The 23,909-nt window shown below is 40.4% G+C and overlaps 1 protein-coding gene across 2 annotated transcripts in view; it reads left to right on the top strand.

The window, feature by feature from the left end:
* The window catches only part of fat4 (FAT atypical cadherin 4), a 103,936-nt gene that overhangs the window by 40,302 nt on the left and 39,725 nt on the right, over window positions 1-23,909 (top strand). For both annotated transcript variants that reach the window (XM_086023901.1, XM_086023900.1), the window contains exons 2-4: window positions 13,203-13,334; window positions 19,491-19,752; window positions 20,541-20,891. In XM_086023901.1, coding sequence (XP_085880027.1) covers window positions 13,203-13,334; window positions 19,491-19,752; window positions 20,541-20,891 — 745 coding nt within the window. The remainder of the gene's footprint in view (window positions 1-13,202; window positions 13,335-19,490; window positions 19,753-20,540; window positions 20,892-23,909) is intronic.

Below are 23,909 nucleotides of genomic sequence, written 5' to 3'. Positions count from 1 at the left end.
AGGAAACCCTCCAGCATCATCTCATGAAGTACGTGTCTTATGAGTGTTCTTTGTAGTCACCTCCTCATATACTCCAGCTTTATACTTATCAGTCCTCTGTGGTATGCGCTAATAGCAAGAGGAATTTCGTCACAGCTTTTGATGCCATTTGTTTGCGAGACTAATCCACACCAAAAAGCGCCTGGCGTTGGAACCCTCTCAAACCCGTGCGTGATTTATGAGCTGAGCTACAGTAAACCCCGATTTATTCATGTGGAAATGCTTTAAGTGAGGGGCATGCCATCATTTAGCTCCATACACAACATACCTAACATCCTATATCTTTTTGCGTTATAGGATGAAATAACTTGTATTCCTTATTTGTTCCCTTTCTGCATTTAGGGACTCTAAACATAGTATTCACTCTTTTTATGCACTTTATCAGCATTCAGGTGGAGTGAGACGCACCAAAAAATGTCCCGCTGTTGCATTGATGCTATGAACGTAAATGACAAAATCTTTTCTCGGGCAGGATTGTCACCACGGCAACCTATGTACAGATTGTGAATAGGATGGCGTTTTTGGCAGATTCCAATCATTACCTCTCTCGTTAAAATTCCCCCTGTGGATCAGAGCTGCCATTTCCCACACAAACAAACAGCCACAGGCACGTGATTATAACAAAAATTAGGAAGAAAAAAAAAAGGGTTTGCCTGGCCTTAAGCTGGATTAGTTGATTTTTTTTTTATTCCCTGGATTAACAGCCCGAGGTTCAATTAAACGTCACGCAGAGCAATTGGTTTGAATCACAATAGTGTTACCCCCCCCCAAAAAAAAAAAAAAAGAAACCAGACAACTTTAATGTTTTGTCTGTGGGAATTGAGGCCTTAGGACCCATTTCAGTTTTTTTTTTTTTTTTTTAAATCAAACTTTTTGAAAATGACAAAACTAAATGGATGAAAATGTATGATTCATAAAACTAATTATTATACAGTCTCCTGTTGTAAAAATGAAAATTAAATGCAGACTTAATTTTAACCAACTTTTTCCCCCCATTTTGAACAGGAATGATTTCTAACTGAATTCACGGTCAGCCATTAGATGTTAAGAATGAACACCAAAATATTGTATAAAACTGTCCAGCCTCACGAAGAGCTTTAAGGCAGACTCTTACGGTTTCAGTTGAGTTCTCTCAATGTTATACCATTTTGAACAGAAATGTGGAATCGCAAACTGAATCTACGTTCAACCATATGAACAAGTTAAACTAATGTTAAAATTAGTAACAGTATCACTAACGTCGCGTACACTAACCCGATATAATATCCCGGATAAAATACAGTTTTCATCAATTTATGTAAAAGTACAACACTGTATGCCAAATTGGAAGTTGTCTTCTTTAGTCACAAAGAGCTTTAATGACAACTCTTTCATTTTCAGTTGGGTTCAACATCATTTTCAATATAAACGAACACTGAATATACTACTGACGTTTGAGAATTAGGTATTGCATTCAACCAATAAAAAACACGTTTTCTCTTTTGGAATGGCAAATAAATAACTCTAATTTTACTTGATATCACAGCAAAGCAAATGACTGGTTACACCATCTTCCCAAACTCTTTTTCAAAGGTCTTAGAGCCACGAACGATGTAATACATAAAACGATGAGCTGGCTAAGTAATGTAATTTGTGGACATGAATCTGTACACAACAATATTTTTTTACTGAAATGGGCTTACTCAAAATTGTCAAACCTAACTCCTTTTTGCTTATGTATAAAAAACATCCAGATGTTCAATCTTGAGGTGACGTAATGCCGCGTGGTTCCCGCAGAGTGAGGGAAGAGGCCAAGTTTGACAACATTTCTCAGAGAGTTCAAGTGTTGAAGAGTTAATAGATTTTGTTGTTAATACGTAATGTTAACAGACAACATGCGGACAGACCAATAGTATCGATTTATGAAAAAAATATGAAATTGACCATATTTGGACAAACAAGGTTTTCACTTGACAGCAATCATTTGCTAAGCACCGCATATGATGAGCATTTGTGAGTGAAACGATTCGGAACGGTTCCTCAATGTTTTATTTGTTTTTCTTCCGTACAAGCTCCGAGTCCGCACAAAAAAAAGTGGCGCTCCAACACGGTCGAATGGCAGAGAGACAATTTGTCTTCATTCTCCATCGAGGAAGCCGATTAATTGCCAACTCACGAAGGCCCCACAGAGGCTTCCGTGAGGGAGGGTTAGCAGCTCTCGGACTTCCCGCTCTCCTGCCTCCCTCCCTTTCTTCTGTCGTTCTTTCTTTGCGTCCGTCCCCGCGCTCATCCATAACACCTTCGAGCTTTCCTCCCTCCAGTGTTTGGAGGGTCAGCTCGTCAGGTCAAAAGTTTTGCTTTGTGAGACGCCCGAGGGTGGAAAGCCCGGTTTAACACAAGGGCGTCGTTTGTTCCCTGACCTCTGCTGGGGCTCTGACATATATTTTATGGATCAGGAGAGGGAAATGAAGGGGGGGCGAAGGGTAACAGGGTGGGGTGGGGAAGGCAGGGTTACCAACTTCTGCTCTTCATTACTATCACTTCTGCGTAAGAATACTAAAAAAAAAAAAAACGCGGGTGGGGGCCTTGTGGGTAGTCAAGAATTTGACAGAAAGCAAATGATAGTTCTTTGAAATTATTCAGTCTAGAGAAAAACAATTCAAAGAGCAATTCTGAGCTCAAAGACAGTCTGCTTTAAACTCTGTTATAGGATGAAATACAAAGAAACTATTTGGCCCAAAACATTAGGTACATGTCAGGCTTGTAACGCGGCATTGGCTTTGCAGTATTGGAGCATTTTCCTGAGTGCAGATGTATTGGCATTGATAGCGATACTGCTAAGTAAGTCAAGACTTTGAAACCCTGCGCTAAAAGTGCATTGCTGCTTATCTTTCAAGTGTCCGAGCGAGGCCTCATTGTGTCGCGTTCCTGCTCCCACTTCCTGTTTGAACAGGAAATTCATCGCATTGAGGAAGTAATCAGTCCTCCCGTGACCTTCTAAGGAGCACCGGCACTCATTCTTGTTGACTGGCTTTTCCCGTGAACACTTTACGAAACGTTAGGCGAAATCTAACGTTTTGTGAACTCACTCTCCTTTTCGTCCTCCACGTTTTTATTTTGTTTTCAATTCTACTGCCGCTCGCACACCGAGGCCGTCTGCAGGTGCTTTATTTCAGCAGTTTGTGGTCAGACTGGGAGCTTAAGTGCTTTTCACCGGGGTGCCTCAGTGTTATTTATCGAGGAGGAGGTGTTCGCCGTCTGTTTTCCCAGCCGGATTGAAGCTCAAATCATGGATTTCGGTGTGCTAAAATAATACTGCATGTGCATGTTTTTTTTTAATATAGAGTTTATTGTGGAAGAAGCACAAGAACGTTTGTTGCAACTGGTAGGGCAACACTTTAGTCATGCTTACCAAGTTATTTATACATTGTTTGTCATTGAGTAACACTTTGTTTATAGACTTCATAAACAGCAACACGTCATTCGTAACGTAGTTTTAAACTGTGTATGAACCCTTCAGAGCATACACTCGATGGTTCATAAATATTAATACATGGCTTATTAATGAGTCACTAGTTAAGCATAAACTGTTTACAAACATGCACTCTTTTGTTGTTGTTTCATAAATGGTTAATACAGGGTTTGTTGATGAGTTTTTGAGGATAAAATCATTAAGACAGACAGTTAAGTATAAATGTAAATACACCACCAAGCCAAAGATTTTAAATATTGATGTTAGGATTTAAAAATTGTGAATTTGAGAAAATTGTGCTATTTCTTGAGCTGGGTAAAGATCTTAGAATCCTTATTGAGGATTATTGTCTAATAAGTGAAGCATGTCAAGACTTTTACTATTATTGATAAGAACATTAATCAACATGTAATACAGTCGACCTTTTCAACCTCATTTATACATCATGTCACTTTCCATTTGATCATATTTTAATATTATAAAATAGATATTGAAGCCATCATTTATCAATATTGTAATGATTATGATTTTTTGTCTATTTTGTTGCATTGTATAATAATATTGCAATAACTGTCCCATAGTAATGTTCTGGATATCCTTTTAAAAATATGGAAACTCAGACACATTGTTTCTGGAAGTGACTTTCTGTTGGTTGGCAGCTCTGCAATTATGAACTGAAATGTCTTAGTTTCTTTTTTAGGACTTTAACTAAGCAAAACTATAATTTATCCATGCACTAGAATATTCCGTACTCTATTAAATATTAAAATATTTCTGAGCTGCAGCAAATTTTTTGTCATACAAATGAAAAAAACCCTGCTTCAGGTCCCTGGGATTAACCGGAAGAAAAATTGCTCATCAAAACAAGAAAATTGATACTCAATTGAAGTTATTGATTAGCAAAATTACTCCTCAAAGAAAAAAAAATGTTTCGAGTGTTGGACAACACCATTTCCCCCCCATTTTTTTGTTTTGTTTTTCTGACTGTAGTGAGTGAAATCAAACCCTTACCAAACTTTAAGCATTTTCCAGTGTAGTGGATTATTACTTAACCTTTCCGCCTCAATTCTGAAGAGATGATACCAAGCCTGACAGTTGACATCTCAGTCAGGAATCATAATCGACTCATTTCAGTAGCCGCTGTCACGGCTCGGCTGTAAATCTCCAAGAGGCTGCCCCGAATTATGTGGAACTCCAAAGGAATGTAACACAAGTAAGCGCTTGCTCCATTTTCAACCCTTAAAACGCAAACTGGGAATGAACACAGGGAGATAATGAAATGTGTTGGCGACATGGGGAGTCCATTGAAGTTCTTATTTTTTTTAATCCGCTAATGAAGTCCCGGAGGCCTGAGATCGTGTCTTTAGCCGCGACGCTCCTTCCCATGCGTTCTTGAAGGGCATACAAATGGCCCGTTAATTAAGATGGATGGCCCTTCCAAAAAGGTCCATCTTCATGATAATGCGCTGCGCTGAACATGCAAAGCCTTGTAAAAGGCGTCCTTGCAGCATTGAAGGAAATGCGTACAAAAGGATGCATGAGGTTGAAGGGGGGGGGGGGGGGGGGATTGGCTTATTTGTCGCGCACATATGAAAGAGCCATGAGTGATTGGTGCACCACTTTTGATTGATTTGAGAACAAAACAGGTGGAAATTCAATGGGAAGACATTTGACAGGGGGTACTTTTTGTCATCAAATTTAACATTTCCTTGTCCCTTTCTTTCACTGACTTCATTTCAGATCTGTTCATTTATTTCGCACTGCATCTTAAAGCCTAAAAGGTTTACAGTAGGTCCACAGGAAATGGGAAATTTTAACAAAATGTTTCGGAAAAAGAGCATCAGGGGCTGGGTTGGTGCTGTATTCTGATTTGCCATTTGTCAGTGATCACAGAAAACCCTTGAGTCATTGACGCACCCCTAAAACGTTTTTTTCTAATTGCTTATAGTTGCCACTAGATGGCAGAAAGGCACAACACAAAGCTCCTCACTCATGGCAACATAGTTTCTTGGCGCCAAGACGCCACAAGATGATGTCAAAGCAAGACTTTGGTATTAGACAGGGCTTTGGCCTGGTCAGTTTTTCAGCGAATAACAAATGATAGCTTTAAGAAAATTCCAACACAAGTGGTTTCAAGGTTACGAGTGATGCGCAATGTACTAGTTTGTGCAGTCACGATGAATGTCACGTAATAGCAAGTCCATCGCTCGACGGATCCAAACTTGGTCAAGAGCAAAATAAGAAAATAGTTTTTGGAATAAGATGGCTATTACTTTTATCATTCCAAACATGTATTGTTCTGGAATATTGGTCTTATTCTGAAAAAAATGAATCAATGATGTCATGACATTGCCCACTTAGTGTTCCATCAAATTACTCCAACATCATCTCTAAACTGTTCACAGTCTTTAGCCTCCTTGTTTACTTTTTGGGGGCTGCGTATCCATTGTTATTTAAGTCTTTTTTGTTTTTGTAGTTTTTTTGTGTTTCATTTTAGTGGTGTGTCGTAAGAATTTTTCAAATGTAAAATAAGTGCCTCGACTCAACTAGTTTATCAGATTGAAGTTATCTATCATGCAAACACAAACAAACTAACATAAACTGTTGTCCAAACCTCTGAAAGAACAGTCCGATGGATTTCTAAGAGTAGTCAAAATCTTTTGGAGATATTTTCCCTTATTTTTTACAGGCTGTAACTGGAAGTAATTGCATATGAAGTGCATCAATATTGCCCTCTAAAAGATGGCTGACTTCAGGCAACAAAGACAAAAGAAAACCCGTAAGTGGGTTATTCAAGCACAAATTGGCTAATTATTTCTGTTGTTTTTGCCTTTCATCTCACAGGACGCAGAAAATGCTTGTTTTCACATCTCTCTGACCTCGTAATGCAAAGATACAGAATGTTGCACATTTTGGTGATGTCACTGATACTTTTGTGTAGTGCTCGAGTTTCAAGGAGCTCAAAATTGTCTCTTGCTTCCATTAGTGCCACTCCAAATTTGGTTTAATTAAACTTTGCATCTGGCCCTCAAAGGTAGCAATAATTGGGAATGATTTTTATGTGGCTGTGTCTTGAAGCGGAGATATGTATAGCATGCCTTGCAATTCAAGTCCAATTATTTTGTCATCTTCAAATATTACAAATTGCCGCTGCTTCCAACCACAAAATGGCCAACTTCCTGTTCAGTTTTAGACTTTCATTCTTGAGACTTTTTTGTGCGTCCAGTTATGATAGAAATGCCCTCCCAGTTCTGTGTTGATCAGTAAAATTGGTGCCTGGGGCCAAAAAAAATCCCATGGGGGGTTCATGGTTGGGATTGCTCGACTATATACATTTTCGCCAGATAGTTAAACTTTCATAATAGGAGTGAGTATTCAGCCTGTTGAGACGATTTGTAGAGGCCCTGTGCACCGCACCGATATTCATTTAAAAATAAATTTCTATACAGAAAGGTATCTGGTTCTTGATCAGGGCCGCAGTCCACCTCTTTTTTCTCTGCATTTAATCCGTCAGGATCAGAATCCAGAACCACAATGAATCACCGTAGCGGACTGCATAACCGAGTGGGTGATTTGTTATGTTGGATTATGGATCCGTCCCAAAATGCTCGGCTTGGCACGAGTTTTCAGAGGGCTCGGAGGGGGTCTTGCTGTAGATAAACAATCTTTTAACAGGTGGTGAAGTGGTCCGCCGAGAGGACAGTGATCCCCTTTATTAGAGCCACTTGTCTGACATTGTCTGGACTCCCTTCGACAACCCCCCACCCCTCTTCCCCCACCCCTCTTCCTCCTTCTCGTTGGTTACATAAGGCCAAGGTGCTTTGTGATCCAGGGCAGACTCTCCTGTTTTGTTTGTCGCTCTCCTGTATTTCCCGCTGAAAAGTTCGGTGGGACTTGAGAGGAACGCGGTCGTATTTCCTGACTTTTTGAGAGTTGAGGTTTGGCCAGTGTCTAGCTTTTCGTCCGTGTGCATGTTCCCGTCTCCGGCGTGCTCAAATTCCCTCCTTCTCGCTGGAGTTTGTGCACTTTAGCCCGAGGCCCTGATGACTGCGGTCGGAAGATGAATTACACCGCGGGCTTTTGTTTGACAGAGCGAGCCGGTTTGCGATTAAATGCGCCAAAGACGCTTTACGGAAGAGATCCCTTTGACCTGTCTAGGACAATTTGTCAAGATGGCGCTCTTACCAGGGTATTTGCCCCTTTCTGAAGCCAATGATGAACCAGATAAATAACATAAATGATGTTAAACGCAGTATTCTACCACTTTAATTTCTATTACACAGCATGGTACTCTGCGGGTTCTTTGCCATGCGGCGATTGGATTTAGGAACGCAGACACGAGGCCTGGGCTTTGTCGAGACGGCCGCTCGTCTATTTTCAAAGTAAAGCGCAAGACATATTGTATCAGACAGCTGGGACTTTTTGAGGAAGGAATAGTTCCAACCTAAATTCGTTTTTTAAGCCCTGGCAGCTCTGATGTATTGGTAAAGAAGCTGTGGGAATCACTTTTTACAGTCTTTGCTGATGATGTCTGGGTGCGGTTCTTAAACAGTTGATGGTTTGCAGTCAGTGGTAAGGAGTAGACGTAACTGGAATATGAGAAGGCTTTGTGATATGTATTCTTGGATGATTTTTTTTTAGATGACAAAATCATCTTGATTCTCAAGCTAAGGGACCCAGACTTGTTTTAATCTACATTGCTTCTAAATGGTGTAGGAGAACTTGGTCCTGCTTCAAAGGAACTTGCAATGTGAGCGCAAGAATTCTTCTTTTTGGTGTTTTGTGTTTTGTTAGCTTGTTTAAATTGAACATAAAATTGACTTTTTAATAGCTTGTATACAAATACTTGGGTCTCTGGAGTGACTGCCCACCCATCAAGTGTGAAATTACACAACTAAGTTAATGTTTTGTTAACTGCCTATTCCATGTGTCAGTAAGTGAGCCATTTTGAATTTTAAAATAATTTGACATAGAAATTGTTACAGAAAGGGAGTCTGACAGTGTCGGAAGTTGTGAGTGATGAAATAAGACGTATGGGATGTACGGGTATTCCCAGAAGCAAGGGGAGGAAAAGATTTAAGAGTGTACAATTCCAGCTATCTGCTTGATGATGAAGTGTTATATTTGGAGTTCAGTCTACATTTGAAAGATGAGGTTCCTCCAATGCAAATTGTTGTTTACAAAGTGAGCCCTTCAATGTTAAGAGGCAACGTGTAATGAGAACTTCCTTCGTCTTGACCTTGACTTGTCAACAGCTTCTTACAAGAAGTTTAATCATCCTGAAATCATCCATGCTTTATCGGAGAACATTATTCTCATCAAGATTTCTTTTTAAAGATGTGTTTTATGTGGAACTGGAATTTCCAAACTTGTCACGTGGAGATACTGTACGTGCCGCTGAAGCATTGGAATCACAACCTCCATCCATTATTAAAAGCCATCGGTTTAATATGTGGACGCTCTCAAATAATACAGCTCCAGCATAGTCAATTGGGAACTTATCCGACACAGATCGCATTTTCATCCTCATTTCGAGGAGGCCCCATTCAAACTGGGACTCATATGAAAGCCTTCACCATTTTGTAGCTTTGAGTCGGAAAATGACTCCAAGTGACATTTTTTTTTTTTGCATCCAGCTGGAGCCAAGATTCCCAAAATGTTCCTCTCGCGTGGCAGTGGTAAGACGGAACATTAATTTTGGTATATTCCGTGTTCTGTCGTTTTAAGCTTGGCGGAATGTCGAATGTCAGCATTGGAAACTCCCAACACATTGGCAACCAAAAGGAACTTTGATTTATTGAGGTAGAAGAGGTCAAAACTCACTATTTTACATTATTATTCCAATTTATTTCCAGACATTCTGGGATAACTACCTGTCAAAGCAAGAACAATCTCAATCTTTATAGATTCTTAGTAGTCCCGGATACTAACGTAAGCAACAGAGGCCCATTTAATTTACTTTTAAATCTCAATGTTAGATCCAACAATTTTGGGGAAAAATACATCGATGAAGTCACACAAAACCTTTGACTCTTCAAGTCAGTGAACATTAAATGTGTGAGCAATGGGCATTCAGAAAAAGACGTGAAGTTCACAGACTACATGTGGTAGGCTTGACTTTTTTATTGATTTGATATTTCACAGTTATAAACCTCTTTTCACACAAAAAAAGTGAGATGGGTGAAGTGCATCTTTGAATTTGTATTTGCATTCACCATAATACAGCAAACTCATGTTAGCCCTGCCCCAAATAGCAAATACCATGAGTAATTGACACCCCTCTAACATTGTTTAGAATTGCCTATGTTAATCGTTGAAACCATAAATATAGCACAACCTATGATTCCAAACCACTTTAACACATTTTCAAATGCATTTTACAACATTAATCTGCAAAAAAAGGCTTACAGATAATTTGATTTAAAAAGAATAAAATAAAATGCACCAGAAGTGCACTTGTACAGTATATGAACATGCAGCAAAGACTCCTTGTAACTTCCACTAACAATCCAGGCTAAACTTGAAAAGATGTTGTCACAATGTATGACTTCAGCAGACTTCCTTGACACTAATTCAATTTAGCCAGGATTATGAAGCATTTTAGGGAATTTCAGAACACAATAACAATAGATGACTTTTTCAGCGATAGCTTCTACAGAAAGAAACTTGGTGAATTTTTCAATAGTGAATTCAACTCAACTCTATTTTATTTAAAGAGCACCTGATAACGTGCTGTGTATGAATAAAAATCAAACACAAAACATTAGACAAACATAACATCTTTTAAAAACATAATTAGACAATAAAATAGGGGCTCAAGTCTCGTGCTGTGTTGAACACCAAGGAATAAAAATGGGTTATAGCGACAGGTTTTAAAAATGGAATGAAAAAGAGAATCGTGTTGAACCGAGAATATGTGGGGAATCACTGTATTTTTTATTTTTTTTATTTTTGACACATTACAGTTGGAAACATATTTGACTACTCATAATGTTACTTAAAACTTTCCAAATTTTATTTTATTATTTTTCGTGGCCGCAGTTTCATTTTCATTCTTTTTTACAAGTTTGTACAAACTGTAAAAGCAACATTCCAGGTATCATTCCTGTGCGTACACAATGCTGACTTTTTCACCTTTAGGAAAATACATAATAACACATAATGGAGCGTGTAAGGCGACCACTTGACCCGTGAATCATTCATACTAGCGCATCAATAATACAAGTCTGGAGGCGGCATGCAATTTGAAACAGGGGTTTGCGTGAAACATAATCATTTGAACTAATGGTCTTTACCTGCCCTATGCGATGCAGCTCTACAAGCTAAAATATAACTCCTACCTCTTGTTGCTACTTTCTCTCAGAATCAACAAATGCTCCCCCTAAAGCACTTTGAAATATTCCCTCCTTCCCCACAGTGCGCGGCGTGGGTAATGCAAACCGCAGAAAAAAATTAAGGCGTAATTATTTCCCAAAAGCGCGCTTCTAACCTAATTAGTCTAGTTCTCACAAGTGGGCCATGCATTATTTACACATCAAGGGGACACACACACACACACACACACACGGGGTGCTAAATAAATATTCATTGTTTGTTGACTTAGCCCCGTTCCCTCGGCTCGAGTCAAGTTGTGAGTCGTTGTCATCGCGGCACGTTTACCCAACTTCTGAGCCGAGAGGCTGCTCCGCTCATTCTTCTGCAATTATCACAACACTAATAAGTGGACGGCAGCCTTGACCATACATGGGCGGGGTACACGGTCGACTCAATCAATTGCAGCGCACTTAAAGACAAACACCAATGAACAAGTTAGTCTTCAATGAACATAACATAGATGTTTTGGCAATGTGGCCGCAAAAAGCACAGGGAGAGGATGTCGCTCTGTAGGTTTGAACCCAGAATTTAGAACAGCAAAGCAGATGTGCTAAGCACTAGGGCACTGTGCTGTCTAAAATGAGGAATATGTTACTTTAAAAATCATTGCCTCATCAGCTACAGTTTTGACTTCTCTGTAATCTCCACTGCTCTTTCCCAAAAGGCACATTGTGGCAGCTGTTGGGAATGGTTCCCTCTATTGTTGTTGCGTGCGTGTGTCGTAGAATGCAGAATGAATTCCTGGCAATAGCCGGCCGGGTATGTTCGACCGCGGCCTTGAGACTCATTGTACGCTCGCCGCATAGAGCAGGAAACTGTTCATAAAAACCAAACCCATTGTTGACATTTGACGACCTCTCTATTCCCCCCATTTCCTATTTGTATTCCCACTCACACATGTATGTATTTTTAGGGAGGGAGGCGGGGAGTAAAGAAAGAATCCTCCCGAATTATCATTATCCTCCATATTCATCGAGGCAAATAATGCCAAGCAAAAATGGCGGTTAAAGTTCAAAAGCGTGTTTACCGCCTTTGAAATGCGTGTCAGGGTTAGTGGACAAGGCGGCGGGGGGATCGCAGTTTGAGTTGTGGAAATGTAACACGGCCACAAACAGACGGGGAACATTTGAAACCGCAAACGTCTCACTCGCCGTCTCCGAGGCTTTTCAGTCATTTGCTAAGCTTGAATAACAACTCGTCCTTGCAAAATCCGTCCTTGCAAAAGTAACGGCTGCGCTCAGGATCAAATGATAGGATAATTAAGAAACATCACGGTACAATAAGCCTTTGTTTGTCCCGAAATGAGTCATTTTGTAACAGCAAAGTGAGTTGTAGCAGCACACATCATCATTAAAAAAATAAATAAATAAATAAATATATATATATATATATATATATATATATATATATATATATATATATATATATATATATATATATATATATATATATATATATATATATATATATATATATATATATATATATATATATATATATATATATATATATATACACCTTATGTACATAGTGCATTTTTAACATCAAGCAATGCCACTGGGCAGCAGAGAAAGTGGTAAACTGCACATATATCAATACATACGAAGTATACAGAAGAGGATGTGAATAGCGGCGAGAATAGTCAGCGGCACTCTGTTGGAAAAATACCATCCATATGATTTATGCAAATGTGAATAGCATCAGTAATAGTCAGTAGTCATTGTACATGATGAAAGTATGCAAAGGGGCATCTAATTATATTTGGTGGGGAATGCTATGGCGGGTTTACCAAGCGTGGTCTTGCATGAAATGAGGCCTACGTTACTCTGAATTGCATCATTTCCATAAACAATGAGCAAACCGTGCATTAAATGTCGATTAGCGTAACACATGGCCCAAAGTTTATCCAGCCGGGGGGTCTGCGGTCGCCCGTGATGTGTGTTTATTTTGTTCTCTCTCAGACGCTCAAGTGAAGCAGGTCTTTACTTTGGTCATAGTAATCTACGCAGCCCTGCGGGGTGCGTGAGGTCGAGCTGGAACCCGCATTGTGGTTCCCTGAGCACCACTTTGAGACAAGCCGACTGGGGTATTGTATCAGGAATAGTACACGCTCTAATATCGCTTCCAGAGACAGAAAGCGTCGCTATTCATGTGGTACCGGCGGTCGATTTTCTGGACCCAAAGGAAACATCGCAATGTTCGCAAATGATCCACAGCTACGGCTTTATTTTCAGTAACCACAAAAAACATTGTGCTATGTGCGTTTATTCATATCTCCGTCAGGTCCGTTTTGGCTTGGCTCTAACTGAAACCTTGGTGGTCCTTTTCCCCCCCGCAGGTGGAGATCACGCTGCAGGACGTCAACGACAACCCGCCTGTTTTCCCCAACGACATCCTGGACGTAACCATCGAGGAGAACGTGGGGGACGGCTTCAGGATAATGCAGCTAACAGCCACGGATGCAGACGAGGTAACGGCTCCCCAAGTTTCTGTTAGGCCTCGCAGTGTTTTTGCACCTGGTTTGCACCGCGCCTGGACAAGCTACCACGGGAGTGATTTGGATTCGGAATGGGTTCTGAATTTTTGTTTCGCACCGTAGAAACGCCAATACATTGGGATGCTACTCGGGAGTTGGTTACAATGAAATTCTACCATGATATGAGAAGTCATGGAAAATTGGCTTTTTAATTGCTTCTGTATGAAAAGTTAGATCTCTGAAGTGCGTGTCTAGCACTCATCAAATGTGAAATCAAACAACAAAGTAAATTTACTTAAAGGTGAAGTCAACCCCCAAATTTTTTTTAAGAACATGTTCTATGCAGGACCACTAGTTGAAACAAGGCGTTCTGATAAATTTTGTTTCGCTAAATTCACACAAATACAGAGTTTCTTTGGGCCTCTGTTTGAAGGGTTGAATATCTTCCGCTTTGACTGCAGTTCAAGTGCAGTGACTAAAACACCTAGAAGTTGCTTTTTACATAGGTAGTTGCTAGAGAAGTGGGTCTACACAAGTCAATAAAATTGACAACTCGACCACAATTGTTTTTAAGACTTGAAGTTTGAGCACAGCCCACGGCAAACAACCACGGTTCTCTGATAAGGAAAGTCGGTAGTCCAAGTATAAGCCTTGGACTAAGTCTAACTCCGGAAATGGTTAAAACCTTACCTCACCTATTACACTTGTTTACATTTGTGGTTTTAATGTGATAAAATGTTGAATTGAGTTTTCTCAAACTTTTGCCTGTCGAAGGTGAGCAATGCACATGTACTCTCTGTAAAATAACGCTGCACTGTTGTTAACTCGTTAACCAAATTCATCAACAAGAGAGCTATCAGAATTGTGTCACTCTACCCAGGTGGTGTAAATCCAGCCTTAGTGTATCAACATGAGTGGCTTCTTCACACCACCGCGCCCCACTCGTGCCACTCGACCAACAAAGCGGGATTAGCGGCCGTGACAGACGCTAGCTCGGCACGGCTAAAATTAGCCTCTGACCTTTGTTGCACCTGACCGAGGCAGATTACCAACTCTCGTTTGCTCGAGCATACCAACACATTGACCTACTCGTGCATAATCCCCTGAGACACAGCGCTGACATGTGCACTTGGAATTGTTCCGATGTCTCACGTTCACGTTTTTTTAACGTTATCTGAGAGGTCCCACAGGAGAGTGTCCTGCCCTACCGCTAATCCCCCGTGCTTTACATCACTGGCATACCCTTTAAAAAATACTATATTAATAAACTGTTGCTAACTTATATCCCTTGTTTTAATGTTTGAAAGACATGTTTGAAACAGCCCTACTAAAACAACATCATTTTATCATTTTATTTTAAACTCATTACAGGGCAACTTTGTAAAATAATTATAGTATGAGACAAAAATAATGTCATAAAAAAAAACTTTTTTTAACATCTAAAGGTAAAATTTAACATTTTAAATTTTACGTTAGATAATTGGCTGGCGACCAGTTCGGGGTGTAGTCTGCCTTCGCCCATTGACGGCTGGGATAGGCTCCAGCAACTCCCCGCGACCCTATATAGGATAAGCGGTTTGGAAGATGACATGACGTTAGATAATTTGAGTCTGAGACAAAATAATTCATTAGCCTTTAAGAAAATAACTTCCCAAAGCTTTGAACTAAATTTGTCAGAATTAAGTGGTTAAACTACATATTGATAATTGTTGCAATCTCGCCGCAACATTTATTTAATCTCTAATCTATATGGACTAAAAGAAACACTTTTTTTTTTTTTACATTTAAACGCATATTCCAATAGTAATAATTTTAACATCAATTTTAAACTAATTTTTCAAATTCGATTAATCAGATATTTTGATTCTGAGACCTAAATAATTAATTAGCCTTTGTCAGTAAACTCAGTCGAACCCTCAAAGTTATTTTAGAATATTTCACAACTAAAACTTTCCCCTTATATTTCTCAAGATGTGACCCCTCTATAGAAGCCCTCTGACTTAAACTATTCTTGTCCGTATTTCTTGGCTAAACCAGCCATTAATCACAAAATTTATGTAGTAAAGTCAAGCCCTACTGAAACTGTAATTTGGACAGCAAATTTAAAACCACTCATGGTGTTTGTGAATTTTTTTTCAGACAAAAATAATTCATCAACCTTCATTAACAAACACATTTTCTGAAGCCTCGACATTATCTTAACGTGATTCATTAATTTGTCATTTTTCTCAAGCTGCCGTGCCTCACCAGAAGGGAAATCCTCAGAACTAAACTTTCGGTCTGAATTCATTGGTTTTGGATGACATCACCAGTCTCCCCGCCCCCCCCTTCAATGAGCGACAGGTTTCCCATCGTTAGATGCTTAGTCACAATATGAACATTAAATCCAGGGGCAAAAGCCGGGCCATTGAGATCACAAAGACTGAGAATGGTCTCAAGTTTAAATGACGAGGCCACACGACTTTGAACGTGCAGCTGTTGGCCTTGCCCCCGCATCGTGTGAGGAAAATCATAAAGTGGCACTTATGGGCTTTTTTTTTTTTGAGACTCTATATATCGACTGTAAATCTCAGAGCCCAAGGCAGGTTTGAGAGTCGGGTTGGAATGCTGGATTTTAGGGACATTATTTGGACTTTCATCTCAAAAAGCATATGGAATTGAAATTATGCTCACTTTTTCCTTATGCGGATTTAAGGGGGTGGTAGTCTGAGCTGCGGCCCATGAGCTATTTTCGTCATTGGTGAAAAAAAAAAAAAATCCCATTTACAAAGAGACGAGTTAAAAAAAAAAAAAAAAGAAAAGGGTACTGGAGATGTTTTGTAAAAATAAAAAGGTTGGTAAGAAGTAAAAGTTATACTCCAGCCAAGTTCGTTGCCCACATCCTCGCACAGGAAACCTAAGTTGCACTGACACCGGGAACAGATCGGAAGATTCCCCTTTGAGGCCAAGCTGTTGACCAGCTGACAGGCTGAATGCAGACATCATATCCCAGACCGAACAGTGTCATAAAATTCTGTCTGGCTGGGCCCGTTTTCACCCCAGAAAGGTTGAATTTAAATCAGTGTTTAAGCCCTTGGACCAATACAGGTTAAAGCTCCTTTGAAAACCTTTGTCACCTCATTTGACTGACACTTTTTATTAGATATCTTTACTCCCGTGGAAAATTTCACATGTGCATTTTTAATGAGGACAAATTGCAACAGCAGGTGCTCCAAGAGGGGTTTCAGCAACTGAGTGTTGAAATGAACATCACCTACTGGGAGCTTATGAAGCCTTCTCTTCGCTGAAGTCAAAGCATTAAGAAGACCAACAGCTGCTTTGTCCATTGATACTTCTCAAGGCTTTCCTTGACTCACTGCCCAAGGAAGTGTGCCACAACTATTATGCAAATGCCAGGTCAGTGCAGATGTGCAGTACGGGGCTTCGGGTATGTGCAAACCAAGACTCGGAAACTTCTGATTTGCGCCTAAGAAAAGATCACTGAGTTTCACGATTCCTACCCTAATTGATGTACGGAACCCCCAACTTCCGAGAAGTCTAACTCGGGAATAACTTAAAGACACAGTATTGTTTTTCACAACACATCATTTGGAGGGTACTTACTGCTAATAACCATATGCAGAACCAAAAAATGTACCCAAAAAATTGTTTTACAATTGTGAAGCATATCTGCGAATTGACCTATTTGTGTTTTAATGTTCTGTGGCTCCTACGCTATTTGCGGAAAAACTCTTTCTGTAATGGCCTAACATGCCACTAGATAGCACCAAATCTCAGGCTAATTGGATAATAGTAATTATGGTCACAGATGTATGTTGAAGTGATTCATCTTGACTGAAAGATTACTTTGTTTGTTGGGGAGGAGATAGGTTCAGGCTGGAGTAAGTTATGCAGATTTTTCATTGAATATGCAAGTACAGTATATGCACATTCCCAGTTCATTTTTTTAAAAAATCAAATATTTTGTAAGCATTTATTTTTAAGGTTAATGTTGTAAAATTACATTTACATTTTTTGGGATCATAGTACGCGGCATATTTGAAACTATTAATATAGGAAATTTTGAATATTTTTGGAGTGGTTAGGGCTTTAGTGTACTGTATCCTTCCTCTTGGTTTTCCTGTATGCATGGTTCATTTTGCCCTTCCTGACACGTCAACATCACTGCCATCTTGGCTGGATTACGAAAAGGCCTGGAAACCAATTCAAGACAAAGCTGCGGCTACCTCTTTTTTCCTGGATAGCCACCGCGTCAAATAGAAACAGGTGACGGGTGTCAGCACGTAGTTTTTCAAACGTCTGCATTGCAGAGTTTGTCCTGAAGCCTTCGGTCTGCTAAATGAGTTTCCTTCTGCTTCTACTGGAAGGCTGCTGTTTAATTGGTTAACCCCCCTCTCCCTCTCGCCTCCCCTTCCCAATGATGTGTCTATCGAGGGCTGTAAAGTAAGCTTGAGTCAAGGTCAAGAATAAGAGTGCTGTTAGTGTGTAAGATCTTAATCACATTCTTTGCAAAAAAAAAAAAAAAAATACTTCGAAGAATTGATGCAGTTTTTTTTTCTGGTCGTTTTCTCAAAATGGAGTGGCCCGCTTGCCACGACTATTAATTGGCAAACCAACGAGCATTAGTTTCCGGCTTGCAGCCCAGGTGGCTGATGGGATTGCCAGAGTGAGAGACACTGATTGATGACAGCGGGGTTTTTAGATGACTGCAGCCTCGCGCCGGCTGCCTTCTTACTTTTAGGTTTTATTGCGCCTGGATCACAGAAGGGGTCTCTGGTAATGCAATGAGACAAGGTCAGGCATTCAAGAAAAAAAATCAAAATAAGAACTCATTTGAATTGTGACTGTAGTAACTTGGTTGATATTTTTGAACTTTTTAGCCTAGTTTGCCTTTTGCGGTTTATTGATACGTCAAAGGGCAGCATAATAAGTCTCTGCTTAACTGGCACTCCATTTTCCTCCTGCCGTCAGTATCTTCTCGTATAAAATTGGTTTCCGTATCGCAGACAACTAAACCTGTGCTGAACTTTTGAAGCAGATGCTGCCGTCTACTCTTGCTCTCCTACACTGACTCCGTAGTATCCGTACCAACAGAACAGGGTCGCTACAATACACTGGAGTCCACCGTGTCATGTGAATACAATTGTCATCAGGCAACAGCCAGTAAATATGCTAATACACTTATCTAAACACACTATTGTGAGGGCAGGATCAAAAAGCATCCCGCAACCTCCCAAGATACAACCGAAAGAGACTCTTCTCGCTTGGCCTTTAAGCAGCTGTAACCAGACCCCTCGCCTCATCCCACTGAATGGCAGCCGCTTTTTGATGTGGCTTTTTTTTATTTAACGCATAAAATAAAAACCCACAAGGCGAGACAGTTGTCTGATCTCCTATTGTCGCCAGCACAAACCTGAACGTCAGGCCTCTGTCATCAGCCTCTTTCATGCATCATATCACATTCAGGGCCTCGTCTCCGGTTCCAAAGCCCCATGCCATGGCGACAATAGTGTCTGTCACGTGCTGTGCAGCTTGTACCAGAGGATATATTAGCTGCTTTACAAGAGGAACTCGGCAAACCTTAAAACATGGAAAGTCCCTTCTGAAAGGGTGAATTTTTCTGAGGCTTAAACTGTACAAGGCAGCAACATGGTGTTCTCTCAAATCTCTATCATAGTCTGGTGTTGTCTATGAGATGACAGTTAGGTACAAGAGTCAGTCAACGGTCACAATTTTGATCTGGAGTAGACCCATGCTATCATTAGTGGCTAAATAATCAGATTTCCTGCTAGATAGAGTCAATTTCATCACCAATTAATCGGTCAGTAGTTTAACCTTTGCAGGCACACTTTGAGACAGAGTTCAACAAAGTCCAATGCCTCGAAAAACGCTATTACCATTTTTTTCCATTAGGGTCTTCCTCCTGATTCAGAAAGCTGAAAGACGACAAATGTTCAGTTTGCTAAATAAAAAGAGTTCTCTCTCTTCACACATTCTACGATTGGCTGGCGATCAATTCAAGTTGCAGTTTGGTTTATGCCCACAGTCAATTGGGATGGAGTTCAGGTTTCCCAAAACTCTGAACAGGATAATAGACAAAAATAGACATCAGCTGTAAACCGATCACCTATTTTTCCTCTTTACCTCAAGGGCCCAAATGCTCTGGTGACGTACACGATCATCAGCGGTGCGGACGACAGTTTCCGGATCGACCCCGAGTCTGGCGACCTGATCGCCACCAAGAAGCTGGACCGGGAACGCCGCTCCAGTTATTCGCTGCTGGTGCGAGCCGATGACGGGAAGCAGTCGTCCGACATGAGGCTGAACATCACCGTCGAGGACGTCAATGACCACACGCCCAAGTTCTCGCGACCGACATACTCGTTCGACATCCCAGAAGATACGGCATCAGGTAGGGACTTTTTCTGGTGTCTCATACTTAGGGCGGCAGTTGAGCTGCATCATCATTAAATGAGTGGTTGGAGTGGTCGTCTCTCAACTGAAGGTTGAAGATTTGATCCTTCGTACCTCTGTGACCAAGTATCCTTGAGCAAAGGACCCCTAGTTGCTCCTAGTGTTGCATTGTCTCACAACTGAAGGTCGGAGGCTTGAACTTGAGTTCAAGTATCCTTGGTATAGCAGCACTGTGACCTGGTGATTAGCTCATCAGCCTTTTAGTTCTGAGGTCAGTGGTTAGAATCTCAACTACTAGTGTTTGTATGGTCTAAACATTGGTTTTATTTATGTACTTTGGCTTCCTCCCAAATGCCAAAAATGCGCATGTTTGGATTCATTGAATATTCCTCATAGTGAATGGTTGTTCATCTATATGTGCCCTGCGATTGACTGGCGACCAGTCCAGAATAAGCAGGGGTAGGCTGCATCCCACCTGCTACCCTATGATGACAAGCTGTACAGAAAATGAATGGTGTTCAGGAAGTAAAAGCCATTTTCAATCATCAAAGTAATTCAGCAGCCAGCTTGGTAATGTACCATTAGAAATGGCACAATGTCATGAATGACTGGCAGTCTGCTAGGGCTTTTTATTTGAAAAACTCTCCAGTTCTGATTGAGCGGGTGAGTCATCAATATTCATAAAAAACCTTGCAATGATAACCCCCCACTGAGTTTCCATTTAATCGCATAGGCAGTGAAAAGCAAATCCTTGAAGGTTTTTTTGTGTCATCAACTGCCTCGCAGGCTCAATTGTGGCGGCGATCCTTGCCAGCGACTCTGACTCAGGGGTGAATGGCGAGGTCACGTACTCATTGGAGGACGATGACGAGGATGAGACCTTCCTGCTGAACCCGGTCACCGGTGTTTTCAACGTGACGCGGCCGCTGGACTACGAGAATCAGCAGTACTACATCCTGACGGCTAAGGCCCTGGACGGTGGTGGGCAGGCTAGCACGGTCAGGGTCTACTTCAACATCCTGGACGTAAATGACAACGCGCCAAGGTTTAACACCACCGTGTACAGCTCATCGGTTTTGGAAAGCCTGCCCCCTGGATCCAGCATTGTTGCTGTCAGTGCCAGTGATGCAGATGATGGTATGTACACGGAAGACAATGAACAGACGTACAGTACAGCAAACACCTAAGACATATTGACATATGAAATCACTTTTTTGACACTTATTCACTCATATGAAACACTTGTAGACACACACTTGCTGGACTCAAAAGTAGGTGCCCTTCTACTTGATTTATGGCAATGCATGCACACTGATACGTAATGTCTCATACTGATAGGTGCTTAATATTTGACAAGATTTTGACAACATTTGCATCTAAAATGATGAAATAAAATACAAATAATTAAAAAAATATATATGATAAAATAAAAATCACGTTATAGTGGCACATTCTCCGCACTTCAGTGCAGGCAGTGCAATTCCCACCTAGTGACGGTGTGAATGTGCGTGTGGTGACCCGTCCAGGGTGTCATCTGCCTTCTGCCCAAAGGCAGCTGGGATATGTTCCAGTAAAACCGTGACTCTAACAAAACGGTATAAAAAATGGATGAATGGAAAGAATAAAATTTTAAAAATGCAAATATAAAAAGCAACCTGTTTAGTATTTTGTGTGTATATGTATTTGTATGTTTAGATTTTTTCAAGTTGTTGATGGTGTAGCATTTGGAATGTCTGGTTACTATTTAGCTTTGCCTGCCTTCCTCAATATATTTATCTGGCCTGTTCAAAGTTGACCTGTGGTTTGGACCATTTGTCATATGGAGGGATGACGGGTTCCAGGAATTTCAATATTTGCGGTATTTTTTTTTTCTTTTTTCTTTTAAATGCCTACTCTGTGCCCAGACAAATACCGCAGCACATCCAGCCACTCTTTGGTAATGGCAGACGTGGAATTCTCAACTAATGTTCCAAGGGGAAATATGACCAAAATGACAAATATGAAAGTGTCTTAAATCAGATCAACAAATAAGATTCCTCCTGTTGAACTAATACACTTCTACTCTCCCTCTATAGTCATCTTCTGGCTTTGTACAACCTCATATTTCATCTCATGCGTACATCATATATCATGGCACTCTAACCTCACGTCACGCATCAAATAACTTCTTAAATACAACACGCTCACCATGAGTTTAAGAGTGAGATCAGGTAGTGGCTTTTGCCAAGCCCGCTGTAATTACCGCTACATGCGCGCCGTAATGCGCTGGTTGTGACCTACATTCCCAGGGAAATATGGCGTCCAGTCCTGCTGCCGGCCTCCTCACCGCAAATCTCAGAAACGTATAGCTGCCCGTTCCCACTGTCCAAATAAAACACCGCCATTGTTAGCACTTCCGAAGCCCTGCCCTTTGACCCAGCCCTCCTTTGTCTGTGGACAGCGCGGCCTGAACTCAGATGGAAGTGGCACTTATGCCTTTGATAAGGGATTACTTGTGTACTGTAAATACGCTCTCCCCGGGTGTGGGAAGGTGCAGATGCTTTCCACATGACTACCCTGTTGAGTTGAATTACCAATGCTCAATTTAAGATCGTTTCAACCCCTCGAGTTCCTCTAAAGCTATTGAATTGAACCTGATGTCAAGTTTAGATCATGGGTTCTCAAACTGTTTGGATCCTTGGATACTCATAATCCTAACTGCAATTTTATGCAACTGCCACGTGTAGCTCTATTGACCTTAAAAAACAGTCGCCTTTTTCGTGAAAAAAAAGTCATACATTTCCGTGAACAAATTTGTATTTTTTAGAGAAAAAAAATGTAATGTTCTAAAGTTGTGAAAATAAAGAAAAGGAAGCCATAATTTTTGCAAAAAAACAAGTTTTACCTCGTCTGGATGAAAAGTCAAATTTTTTTCAAGAAAAAGGCGTAAAAGCTTAGCAGGGGATGAAGTCACATTTTCATGAGTTAATTTCAAAAGTACAACTTTATTGTCTTAATATTTCTCCTGGGAAACAGGCCTTTAGCTTCTAAAAATAGGACTACATTCAAAAAAACAAAAAGAGATGCAATTTGTAAACTGGGACTATTCATGCAGGGATCTCAGATTTATGTGATGATGTATCACAATCTTGTTTCATCAGAATTGGCTCAGAACAGCAGTAGGGATGAGTAATTGTTTTGTTAAGTTACTTTCATATATATATATATATATATATATATATATATATATATATATATATATATATATATATATATACTCACTCAAATCTAATCATTTAAAGCATTGTGTAGTGCCTTAACTAATGTGTCTATTGTGAAAAGAAGTGCTTTGACATGTTTGTCTTTCGATAGCCGCCTGCCATGTGCCCAAGATTGCATCTTCCACTTTGCAAAGACAAGAACGGGGAGTTCCATCTGTTGCGTGCCCACAATTTGTGGAAATGGATGCCAGATAATGCATTTAAGCACGTTTAGCATATCTAGCAATGTCATCTAGAACAATGGATGCCGGGGAAAATGTTCGACCTTCCACAATCCTGCAAAATGTATTTGTTATCGAGATCATTTGTAATCCAAGGTCTTGTGAGAGCACGACGTGCAGTTATATTTTGTTTATGGTGACTGCGAATGTCATTGTGTTTTTGAGCTCTAAACTCACTCAATCAGTTTGTCTAATTAAAATAGAATGGGAAAGAGGAGGTATGCCCAATGTAATGTACTTGCTCCTGCGTCGGTTTCTTCCAAATGAATTCTAGCCACCAGGTTTAGTTAATACTCCAAATTTAGGCCTGGGAGCCAAGTACAAACTCGATTAAACATAGCAGGCAGTCAGCACTTACGACCAGATGTTACATGTCCGTGTCGGGTATTCTTTGGTAGCATATCTTTTACATTGGACCATTAGGTACTATACTGTTGGTTGTGTGTGGTTACAGTTCAACAGGTGGTTTTACAGGCAGAACTTATACTTTTCGTGAAGTGTAATATTACCTAGCTTGGCTCATTAGGAAACAGCTGAAAGACAAAGGGTTGAACTGAGAGTAGTCGCTTTTTGGACACACTGTTGAAAAAGTGAAACTTTTTGTTGGCAAACAGGAAGAAAACAGCATGTCAAAAAAACAACCTTGTCTCACGTCTGGACACCGAAAACAATCA

Source organism: Filicampus tigris, chromosome 2, assembly GCF_054856515.1.
Source record: "Filicampus tigris isolate MCC_2025a chromosome 2, RoL_Ftig_1.0, whole genome shotgun sequence".
Lineage (NCBI taxonomy): Eukaryota > Metazoa > Chordata > Actinopteri > Syngnathiformes > Syngnathidae > Filicampus > Filicampus tigris.
Note: the sequence above shows the minus strand (reverse complement) of the source record. Positions and strands in the feature narration are given on the sequence as shown.